At 52.7% G+C, this 11,834-nt stretch overlaps 1 protein-coding gene across 4 annotated transcripts in view; it reads right to left on the reverse strand.

Moving 5' to 3' along the window:
- Positions 1-1,975: 1,975 nt before the first annotated feature.
- Positions 1,976-11,834, reverse strand: part of Kif17 (kinesin family member 17) — a 36,656-nt gene continuing 26,797 nt past the window's right edge. The window contains exons 9-15 of one of the 4 annotated variants that reach the window (XM_032895618.1): positions 11,418-11,495; positions 9,273-9,499; positions 8,561-8,792; positions 7,897-8,155; positions 6,153-6,220; positions 4,678-4,798; positions 1,976-2,707 (exon numbers count right to left, since the gene is read on the reverse strand). In XM_032895618.1, the coding sequence (XP_032751509.1) occupies positions 2,529-2,707; positions 4,678-4,798; positions 6,153-6,220; positions 7,897-8,155; positions 8,561-8,792; positions 9,273-9,499; positions 11,418-11,495 (1,164 nt within the window). In that variant the 3' untranslated portion in view covers positions 1,976-2,528. Of the gene's footprint in view, positions 2,708-4,677; positions 4,799-6,152; positions 6,224-7,896; positions 8,156-8,560; positions 8,793-9,272; positions 9,500-11,417; positions 11,499-11,834 lie in introns of all 4 variants that reach the window. The other 3 variants (XM_032895633.1, XM_032895625.1, XM_032895637.1) reach the window with 3 other exon arrangements.

Here is an 11,834-nt window from a genome sequence, read left to right on the forward strand (position 1 = left end):
CGGTATAATGCGGCGGGAGGGAGCAACTTGGCGGCCCCGGCCAAGGGGTTCCTCTGAACAGTCAAGCCATGCGACAGACCTAGTATAAAGATTATTGGCGGAGGAAGGAAAGGGGACCTGGGACAGGGTAGAGACAGAAAGGGGGAACAGAGGATAGAGAGAAGAGGGAGAGAGACCAACCAAGAACATGTGGGGAGAGTGAAAGAGGGAGGAGAGAGGCAGAGAGATGGGATAGCCGAAGAGTCTTTATTCGTCCTTATACGCCTGGCAAGCAGCTACACAAGAATTGTCTGTATGCCAACATGGGGTGCCATCAAGATGGCTCAGCTGGTAAAGGTGCTTGCTTGCCACTGAGACTGATGACCCGAGTTCAAACCCAGGGCTCCACATGGTGGAAGGGGAGAGCAAACTTCTGTAAGTTGTCTTCTTGACACACACACCAACCCAAACTCAGGACAGAAATAGAACAGAAGTCTAGGGATGTTCAGTGGGTGAAATGCTTATTTAGTGTGAAGGAAGGCCTAGGTTTGATCCCCAGTATCATATAAAACTAGGCACCTGTAACCCTGTCGCTCGAGGTTCAAACATCAAGATAATTAGTTCAAAGTTGTCCTCAGCTACACGCGCGTTCAAAGACAGCGGGATGAGACCATCTCCATATAAAAATTATTGGTCCGAACTTCTCTGCAGCCCAACCGCACCACTCAGTGACACTGACTTTACTGGTGTGCCCCTGCTCTGGGCATACCCACCTAAACTCATCACCAAAGTTCTATCTCCCTCTGCTCTGAGTAGGGCCAGCCTCAGCACACACCCTTGAGTTGCCCAACTGCTACCTGCTGCTCTTTCAGCTCCCTCCAGAGGTGCCTGCCCTCCCCAGGAATCCCTTCAGAGAGATCTGAATCTTTAGTTTTCTTAGGGGGTGGGTGGGGCTTTACTCCCACAGAAACCTGAGGAGGGGGACTCACCCTATACCGGGCTTCTTCAGTGAACTCCTTGGCCCAAGGGTAAGGCCTACCACTGGTATAAGGAGGAGGGCAGAGTGGGGAAGCTAGCTCAGTACAGAGTTAGTACACACTCTCTAACCCTTCACGGAACACCGGGAAGTAGGTGTGACTCTAATTTACAGAGGTGGCTCAGGACTCATCTCCCTGACTGTGGGCAAACCAAGGTCAGGCTTGGAATACAGAGGGGTGGGCTGTCATGGCAACCTGGATTCACCCATGTCAGGACGCTGAGCTCCAGTTCAGGCCCCTAAAGACAGGCGGGACAGCGGTAACCACATCTGCTGCACAAGCCTGTGTTCTGTCCCTGGAACCCACAGTGGATGGATGGAGAGAAGCCATCCCTAGAAGCTGGCCTGTCACCCCCACATCTAAGCATCATGACATATATCCCCCACCCACACACAGAAGGGGGTGTGTGTGTGTGTGTGTGTGTGTGTGTGTGTGTGTCTGTGCACACACGTGCGTCTGCGTGTGTGCTTGGGTGGTTTGGGACATAAGGAGGTATCTGCTGGGTGGAGACACTTGCTGCCAAACCTGATGACATAGATTTGGCACATGGCAGAGGGAAGGAACTAACTAACAGGTTATCCTCAGATCTCCACATGCACACCCCGCCACATGTACCCCCCCCAATAAATAAATATAAAAAAGACCCAGGCTGGAGAGAGGCCTTGGTTAGCAAAGTCCTTGAGAAATGATAGCCGAGGTTGCCTTCTGATCTGCACACATGCACATGGACACATACACACACACATGCAGGCACACACATGGACACAGACACACACACACATGCATACACCAACACACACAGACACACCACAACCCAGGCCATGTCTGCCTCAGCAAGACATGGTTCTGCTTCTCTAGTCATTTGTGCTGGTGACAGGTCCCCTGGAGCGGCTGAGGCAGTAGCCAGTCTCCCTACAGGACTGGCCCGAGGGAGCGTCAGAGGGTTGGGAAGGGGAGCGTATTCTAAAAGGCAGTTTATTGGGCAGCTGTAAATCACCTTCTCTGGGCTGCAGTCCAACCCAGCTGCTGTCCGGCCAAGGGTAAGCTAAGCACAGCAGCTGGCTCCAGGTCTCTGTGTCCGCTGTGTGTCACAGGTTCCCTTGGAAGGGACCAATCACAGAGGCCCAAATCTTAAGTCACTAAGATGTTGAGCTTTGTCCTGTCCATGTGGCAGCTCCTGTGCTTCATGTGAGGATGCTTGTGGATCCATGAGAGGTAGACCCACACTGGCTAGTGTAGGCTCGGTGGCAGGCAAGTCAGCGGGATCACTGGCTCATGTGAACAGCTGGGGCAGGCCTCTCCCTGAGAAGTGCAGTCCAACTTCCACAAAGCTCAAGCCCTGGACCAGAGTGAGTTCTCTGGGGGGAAGGGGGGAATGTGTCTTCCCAGGGCTAAGATCCCCTTGGGCTTGGGGACACTGTGGAGAAGGAGAGAGGAGGCCTGGTTGGGGCTTCGCAGAGAGGACTTGGAAGTTTCTAGAAACTTGAAAGCAGATAGCAGCAGGCAGCTGGGTCACAGAGGCTCGCCGCTGAAGCTGCTTTTGCTTTTTTTACGCTTGGCTTTGGAAAAGGGGATGTCAAGGGACTCCAGGCGGAAGGGCCGGGGCTGGGGTATTTCAGGGGTCTGGGCGGGCGGCAGGGCGGAGCTGTTGCTCAGAGAGGAATTGAGCCCCGGTGGTGAGTTGTGATAAGCTGTGGAGAAGAAGCAGAGGCAATGGTGAGAGGAGACAGTGCCACAGGTAGAGGCAGAGGGTCTGGCAATACCCGCCCACCTGAGGCTGGCGCTGTAGCTGGGACCCCTTTAAGGCTGCCCTGCTGGGATCTCAGATTTAGTATTACTTCTGAGTCCGAAGAGTAGGGTAGGGAGTTGGAGTTTTAAAGCCTCTAACTGAGGCTCCAGCCTGGTACCTAAGTCAGAGAAGCCCGCGCACAAAGAGCAGTCCAGCATTTCCTACCAGTGTCGGCTCTTAAGCCTCAGTTTCTTCATCTGTCATGTGGGCACAGTGGCAGCCCCTTAACGACTTCACAACCCTTCCCTCTCCTACCCCCAACTCTACTCACTGTGTCTACGTCAACTTTAGAAAGTTTTACTTTTGATAATAGAGATGTTTTGCCCAAACGTATGTCTGTGTCCTGTGTGTGTGCTGGGCCTACAGAGACCAGAGTAGGGCATCAGATCTCCTGGAACAGGGGTTACAGAGGTTTGTGAGTTGCCATAGTGCTGGGAACTAAAAACCCTGGTCCTCTGCAAGAGCAGCCAGCACATTATCTACTGAGCCATCCATCCCTCTAGCACTAAGGTTTGCTTCCAATAGATACTTCACCGGAAGCCCTGTGGGTTCTATGTTTCTAACATTCTGTTACATTCATTTGTTTGCTCCTCGGTGCCTGTGTAGAGATAGGAGAACAACCTGTGGGGATGAGCTCTCCCTCTCCACGTGGGGCCTGAAGATCGAGCTCAGGTCCTCAGGCTTGGTGGCAAGCACCGTTATCCTGTGAACCATCCGGCCAGCCCGCTTTTAGTTTTAAGAGAAGAGTGAAGTGATTTTCCAATCCCTCGAACTGTTTTTGCTACGGGGACCTTTTTGCTCCCTTGTCATAGCCTCCTTTGAGGAAAGTTACCATAAGAGATTCTGAGGAAACCTGATGTGTGTGTGCCCCATGCAAAAGGCCTGCTTGTGTGTCAAAAACAGACCCTCTCTTTGAGCAAACAGGAGACTCTGTACTAAGGTTAATCTTTAAAAACTTTACATTTGTTTTGTGTGTATGGATGCTTTTGCCTGCATGTATGTGTGCAAACAACATGGGCAATGTTCAAGGAGGTCATAAGAGGGTACTGGATCCCCTGGGACAGGAGTTATGGATGGCGAGCCACCGTGTAGGCGCTGGGAACTCAATCAGCCTCCTCTTAACCACTTAACCACTGAGCCAACTCTTGGCCCCTGTGAAGGTTAATCTTATCAACTAGGTTGTATGAAGAGGCATCAACACACATCTCCGAGAGCGTCTGGGCGGATGGGTAGGTTCCAGAGTAGAGCAGTCTACGGAAAAGCAAATGAAGAAGAAAGATGTGCACTGAAGGGAGTAACACCACGTAGTAGGCTAGAGGCCTGGATGGATCAAAAGAGCAGAGTGGGAAAGCCCATAGTAAAAGCTTACTGGTTACCATGGTTACCATGGTGGCTACCAAGATGTGAGCCGCTAAGCAGGTCCCACTCAGTCTCTCACCCAAAGGAGAAACTGTAGAACCAAACCGATCATTCAGTCTTCTCCTTTTGAGACAGGGTCTCACATAACTGGTCTCAAACTCTCTGTGAGAGAGAGCTGGGATTACGGGGTATAATGCTGGGAATTGAACCCGTGCCCTGGTACATGCCAGGCAAGCGCTCTACCATCTGAGCCACTTTCCCAGCACTCCTTTAAGGAGCTTCTCTCGGGTATTTGTTGTAGCAGTGAACGTTGAGTACCACAGCTACCTATTATCACGTGGTCCCATTTCTCGGTCTCCTCTAATCCTGAGAAGCGGGTGCCATGCCCCTTATTTCATAACTGACTGAGGCTTTCGTGGAGGAAGGTTTTCGTGCCTGCATCCAAAATCATCCCCGTGGCATATTTCCCGGTGGGTGTGGAGGAGGGGAAGCCCCAGCGGGCAGGACACTCACTGAGGCTCTTCATGGGGTCCGTGCTGAGGATCTGGCTGGCCCGCTTGGAGCGGAAGTAGTTACTAGCGATATTCTCACTGTCGCTTCGGCTGAGCATCAGCTTATACCTGTCTTCCTCCTGCTGGGATGTCAGAACCTCGTGAGTGACAGCCACTGTGGGCCTACCCAGGCTCAGGAGCTTCTCTGGGTGGCACCACGCTGTGCTGGACATGTCTTGGGGTTACTCCCACGACTCCCAGGGTGGGGACCCAAGCAGCTTGGAGCAGGGAAGTCACAGCCTCCCCTCCCCTTCCTTGAGATGGGAGGTTCACGTGCCTTCTTCCAGCTTCACCACGGGCAAGGGTGATAGAAATACTTGGCCCCAGTCCCTCCATGTACACACAATGCAAACAACAACAAAACTCCGCCGTCAGCTACTTTTGTGGCCAGTACTTCTTCCCCTTCCTCTCCTGGGAAGAGTCTTTCTCAAAACAGCTCTGACGAGCTTGCTTTCCTCAGTCTGGATCCTTTACACTGGGGAGCCCTTTCTTCCCATCCAGCTGAGAGAGAAGTCCCAGATGTAGGACCTAGGCTAGCACTAACCACAGAACTACATCCTCCTGAACGTAGGACCTGGTCCAAGAGTAGACAAGTGACCAGGCAGAGCCAATCTCAGTCTTTCCACAAGCTTCGATATAAGGATGGCTTGAAATAGTCAACTTCCTAATGCTGGGGCCCTTTGATACGGTTCCTCATGTTGTGGTGACCCCCGACCATAAACCTATTTTCATTGCTACTCCGTAACTGTCATTTTGCTACCGTTATGAATCGTGATGCAAATACCGATATGCAGGTTTATCTGATATGCAGCCCCTGTGAAAGGGTCATTCAAAACCCAGAAGGGTCTCGACCCCACAGGTTAAGAACCACTGGCATTGTAACCGCAAGAAGCCATTACTCCCTTCCCTCCCCCTCCCCACGCCTTGGGAAGAAAGCGTGAAGCTGTTAGCTCAGAGGTGAAGACACAGGGCAAAGCCCAACACAGAGCCCAGACTGAGCCCCTACATCCAGCCATGCTTGAAGCTGGCCCACCTATGTGGATCGGTGAGGTCCCTATTCTGGGTTAACTGCATCTGGCACTTGGAACTAAACGTTCTGATAGAACCTCTTTGAAGTCCCAGGCTAGAAATGTTTTAAAGCGTCTTCTTTCTTAGGAAGTTAAGCCACTGAGGTAAATGCAGCCTTCGGGCAGCATGAGACACTACAGGCAGTCACCATGAGCTGCCCAAGGGGTTGTTTGGTTGGATTAGGCTCTCCCTTTGTCATTCTGAATGAGGGACCCGAGGGTCCAGGTGTCTGCCATGGTAAGAGAAAAGGTCCAGGCCCAGCTCCTGGCTTTCATCCCCAGGCAAGACAAACGCAGGCTGAGGCTTCACTGACCCACTCGTGGGCACCCCCACCCCACCCAGCCCTTTATTCCAACCCTTGGGCCTTACCATGTGTGGCTCACCACTGTCCACTGCAGAGGTTTTTCGAGCTGGCTTGTTCTGTGTCCCAGTTGGAACTGCTATGAGAAAACAGAAACTGAGAGGCCAGAAGGAGGGTGTCCGAGGGAGCAGTCCTGCCTGGGCTAGGGGTCAGGGCAGGCTGGAGGTAGAAAACAAGGGATACTTCCCAGCCTAGCCAAGGGAAGAGGACAAGAGGGCTCAGCTGTAGGAATTGATGCCACTGCTCCCTGCTGGACACCAGGGGAGGACTAGGGGAGGACTGATGCTGCCCAGAGCTCATGGGAAATGGAGCTGGCTGGAGTTTATGTTGATAACTGACATCTATGGCTCCCCATCAATTCAGGGATGGAAGCATGAATGAACATGGACCAGAGAGAGGACTGCTGGGTGCCATACAAGAAAGTGAAGGTATACACACACACACACACACACACACACACACACACACACACACTCCTACCTCTGAAATGACCACAGCTGTCAGCTGTGTCTAGCCGGAAAACAATCCACAGAAAATCTGACTTTACTCTGAGATTCATCAGAGCTGGATGGGTTCTTGTAAGCTTTAGATTTTTTTTTTTCTTTTTTTCCGGAGCTGGGGACCGAACCCAGGGCCTTAGCAAGTGCTCTACCACTGAGCTAAATCCTCAACCCCTGGATGGGTTCTTAAAGTCACTTCATCCAACCCCCTTCTTTGTGAAGCTCAGAGAACAGTTATCTTCACACAGAAAGTCAATGGCCAAAGCAGAGACTGAACTTGAACAGCTGCTTTCTATGTCCTAGTCTAACTCACTGCTCTGGCTGTGGATTTGATCCTGTAAGACTCAGTTTAATTTTTCTTTGCTTTGGTTTCATGGTTTTCTTTTGTTTTTTTTTTTTTTAATATGCATTAGTGTTTTGTCTGCATCAAGGTGTCAGGTCCCCTGGAACTGGAATTATAGATATTTGTGGGTGCTGGGAATTGAACCCTGGTTCTCTGGAAGAGCAGCCAGTGTTTTTAACTGCTAAGCCATCTCTCCAGCCCCTGGTTCATGGGTTTTATTTACTAGTTTACCTTTAGTTCATGTGTGAGTGTTTTGCTTGCCTGTGTGTGCATCATGTACATGCCTGGTACCCACAAAGGCCAGAAGTGACACCATATCCCACCACAGCAGAAGTTACTGGCAGTGTGAAATGCCAGATGTGGGTACCAGGACCCAAACCCTGGTCCTCTGCAAGAGCAGCATGTACTCCTAACCACTGAGCCATCCCTCCAGCCCATTTTGCTTCAGTCTTGAAGTAGGGTCTCATGTAAACCCAATTTCCTATGTAGCCAAGAATAACCGTGAACTTCTGATCCTCCTGCCTCTACCTCCCAAATACTGGGATGACAGGCATGCAGGACTGTGCCTTGTCTGGAGATCCAGTTTTAATCACGATCCTTTGTGGGACTGTCAGCGGTGACAGAAGCAAGCCTTCATTCTGTGCCGGGCAGCACTCTGAGGTATTTACATGCCTGAGCATACCACGGGCCTCACAGCAGCTTTAAGGAAGGGGCTATCATTGCCCCCATGTGTCAGAGGTCACCTCCACACACACACATACACACACACCTGTCTGCCTCCCTAGCGCACCTCCTCGGGGACAACACATGGAACGCACCCCCAGCTTGCAGGAAGAGGCCAGGCTTTGTCACTCTGCAAGCTGTCAAAGGGGCAGGGTGGGGGCGGGGCAGGACAGCTGAGCACCTGACCTACTGGGAGGCTGGTTTTCAGTATGATGGGTTCTGGGATCTTCCAGAAGCCGTTATCCTCATCCCAGCTCGACTCTCGCCTGATCTTCTCCAGGTTGCTATAGTTACAGTCTCTGCGGATGAGAGGCTGCACCTGCTCCAGGAGTTGCTGGAAGAGCATGGAGTCCCGCTCCTGCCTGCGGATGGTTGCCAGGTAATCAATCTTCTCCAGCTGGAACTCTGACTGCAGGTCCTTGATTTCTACTTCCGCTGCCCGGAGCTGAGCCAAGGAGAAGTGACCAGGGGTGAGCAGCACCTGTCTGTCCACTTTGTCCCCAAACTGCCCCCCCCACTGGCAACCTTTCCCCAATGGCTCCCCAGTTTGCCCCATCGACACTGTGTCCAGCCTCTGAGCCTTGACTCTCCATGCACCACCCTCTCTACCAGCAAGTAACAAGCACTTCCTTGTATCCACGGTCCTGCAAAATCTTGGTCTCCAACCACCCCGCCCCAGCCTTGGCTACCACGCCCTATTTAGACATTTCCTCTGGAGCGTCGGAAGGGACGCACAGCAGGCACTTGATACGTGCTTGTGTGAAGAACACCGGGTTGCCAGCTGTTGGCCAGGCATGCCGATGCATAGCCGGGCCATGGAGCCAGCAACCCGAGCCAGACCGGGCCTCACCTTCTTCTGCATCTTCTCCAGCAGCTTGCTCTTGGCCCTCACTTCCTCCTGGATAGAGTCATAGACATTGAGCAGCACCCAGTCCCCGCTGTCCTCGTCCGAGTTCTGCAGTGCGGCCACCAGCTGCTTCTTGCGCTCATCTGCGTACCGCTTCCGTCTCCGGTGCTTCTCCTTCAGGTCCTTGTTTTTAGCCTGCTCACCCCCCACCACCTGCTGCTCCAGCAACTGCAAGCTGCAGCCAGGAGGGGAAAGGAGGGGTCACAGATCCTGCTGGCCTGCTGGCACCTGCCACCTGCTCCCCACAACCCATTTCACAGAGTGGTACAACTGAGGCGCAAAGAGCTAGAGCTGCGTTCCTCCAAGCAGTGACCTAAGGGCTCAGGGATGAGCCATCCCCCATACTGATAGAGCCTGCCCTGGAGCTGGCTCATGGCCGTACTCTTTCAGCATGGGGCTCGTGTCCCAGTTTTAAATCTGTTATGGATCAGTCACATCCTGGCTGGTATCCCTGTGGCTCTGGTCAGAACTACCTGGCCTGCTGTGGCACTTCCCCACTGCCTCTCTTATGGTGGAGCCTGGTCTGGGCTCAGTAGAGGGTGAGAAGTGGATCTCACCTCACCTCAGCCCATGCTATAACTCCTCAACCTCCAGCCTTGGCCAGGGTTCTTCTCATCATCCCCTAGGCCTCTGACCCCTGAACCCCGGTGCTCACCGGGCCAACACCTGCTGTTGATCCACAGGCTGCAGCTCCTCAGTCAACACAGCCACTTCCACACCTATACTTTCCCTTCTCACACTTGCCATGGCCAGCAAGGACTGAGGCTGGGCCTCCTCAGACACCTGGGCCACATGGGCCACATGGGCTTCAGACTCCATCCACACGCTGGTCTCTGCCTCAGATACCACCTCCTCAGCCACTTTCATGCTTAGATCAGGCTCCTGGACACAGGGATACAAGATGGGAAAGGGACAGGAATGAGCCTGCACGGTTCACCCCGGCTCAGACATGCAGGCCGAGCATCTCTAACCCCAAAGTCTAAAAGCCAATGTGCATAGAAACCCGAAAACCTTTGGGCTACAGGGTGCTCCAAAAGTCTCGTGTGTCAGGAGCTGGGGCGATTGCTCAATGGTTACAGTCCATAGATGCATGAGGACCCTAGTTCACTCCCCCCACACCCTAAAACCCATGTAAATTCCCTGTAATTCCAGACTCAGAAAGCAGGAGACAGGGGACCTCAGAGCAAACTGGCTCCAGAGACCAGTCATGTAGGTGAAAGCTGAGGTTGGTTGGGGGGCCCTGTCTCAACGAACAAGGTGTAAGAGTGGTCAGGGATGACTCCTAACATCAGCCTCGGGCTCTCACACGCATATGCACCAGCAGACATGGGCCCACACATGTACAAAACACATACACACATGCATATGCAAACGGAAAAAGAAAAAAGGTTCAGATGTCTGTACATGATGGACATAACATCATAGGGATGTGACCTGCAGCAAACTTTAACAAATTTTTCACACTCAAATGGGCTCTCAGCCTCCACTCTTGAGATCCCTAATCCATCACCAAGGTAGGCAGGATAATTTTCTCCAAAATATAAACTGACCATAGCATCCATTTCCATACTAGAACCTTCCATTGCTGCCCATGGAAATTCATCCACAGGAAACTCTGATCTCTTCCTAGGACACTACCTCTGCTGTGTCTCTCCCAAGTATCCTCTGCATCCTACCTGTGCACCTTCATGCCCCCTGGGCGACCTTGGTGTCTTATTTAGAAAGTCCTTGGCAAGAACTGCTCTTCCCAGTGGCCCTGCCCCTCACTGGCTGCAGACCTGGAGGGCGGGCACTGTGTCTCATTTGGGCCGCACAGTAGAGCTGGCCCTGGTGGTGTGATTGTGGGAGAACTGGCAGGGTAGACTGAGCAGCTCAGATACTTCTCAGGCCCAGATGCAGGGCTTTGAGTTGGCCCACCCCAACATCTACCCCATCGATGAACTGCTGGGGGACATGAAAGCCAGGCCTGCAGATCCAAAGCCACAGAATCCCCATGACACAGGACAACAGGATGTCCAAGCAGTGTCCTAGTGAGGATCCAGTGTTGCTGGTGTAACAGAAGCAAGAGGCCTTGACCCAGATCAATGACTCATGGCAATGAACATTTGCATGTAAAGATGTGTGGACAAAAGAGTGTACTGTGTGACACACAGTGACACACCACAGCTTCCAAGGTCTGTCTGTCTGTCTGTCTGTATGTATGTATGTCTCTCTGAGGAGGTTGCAAGAATGGAGGGTAGTTAAATTGATGGGGAGATGGGCGGGGATTGGGGTACATGATGTGAAATTCAGAAAGAATCAATAAAATGTTCCAAAAAAGAAAAAGAAAAGAAACAATCCTTCCAGCTTCTCCTCCTTGCCTGTGCCTCACTTCCTAGTAGGGGCCTCCCACCATTTTGTCTATCACCCTGCCCTGTGACCATGCCTAGAAGCTTGCAGTCTTATAACTGCTCTCCCTAAACGTGAAGGGGTTTTGCGGCCTCCTCTCACTCCCCAGTCTTATGCCTTGTGCCAAGTGGAAGACAAAGGGTGTCCAAACTGGGTGTGACAGGCCTACAGGAGGTCCCCGGCGGTGCCTTAGGACCACCAGGCCTCCTGCAGCCCTCATCCTACCTGCGCACCCTGCCTTTGCTCCTTTAAGACAGCGGCCTCCAATGCTGCTAACTACAGAAGGCCTCCTAGTCGCGTGCTCGTACACCGCATGGCTGTCCTCTGTTTAAACACTGCTCAGCCATGGGCCACTTGGAGGTGCAAGCCAGGCGGGCGGGCCTGGCACTTGGACAGCCAGGCAGGTACTCACAGTCCTGAGGAGAATGTTGTCAGCCACGTCAGCTTCTGGTTTGGTGTCGCCGGGCTCCAACAGGTCAGTGGAGGATGGCTGCTTGTGGGAGAAATGGGGGCGGGAGAGGGGGGATGTTTTGGGTCAGGGATCCCCTCTACTTCCTCACTACCCTGACGCCCACTTCACCTTGCCTCCCCAAGGCTGCCTCTGCCTGCTGTCGGGGTAGAGAGGTGACAGGGAGAGAGAGGGTACAGGCGAGTGTCTGTGGGGTCCCAGGACAGGTTCTGTGTTATCTCGGGCAGAGCACATATCGGAACCTCTATGTTCAGAGGAGGAAACCACGGCCTAGAGAGGCAAATGGCCGACGTTCCATCGTGAAGTAGGAGCTGGGATTTCAAAGGCCTGTGCTATTACATGTGCACACAGATGCGGAAA

Source organism: Rattus rattus, chromosome 1, assembly GCF_011064425.1.
Source record: "Rattus rattus isolate New Zealand chromosome 1, Rrattus_CSIRO_v1, whole genome shotgun sequence".
NCBI classification, from domain to species: domain Eukaryota; kingdom Metazoa; phylum Chordata; class Mammalia; order Rodentia; family Muridae; genus Rattus; species Rattus rattus.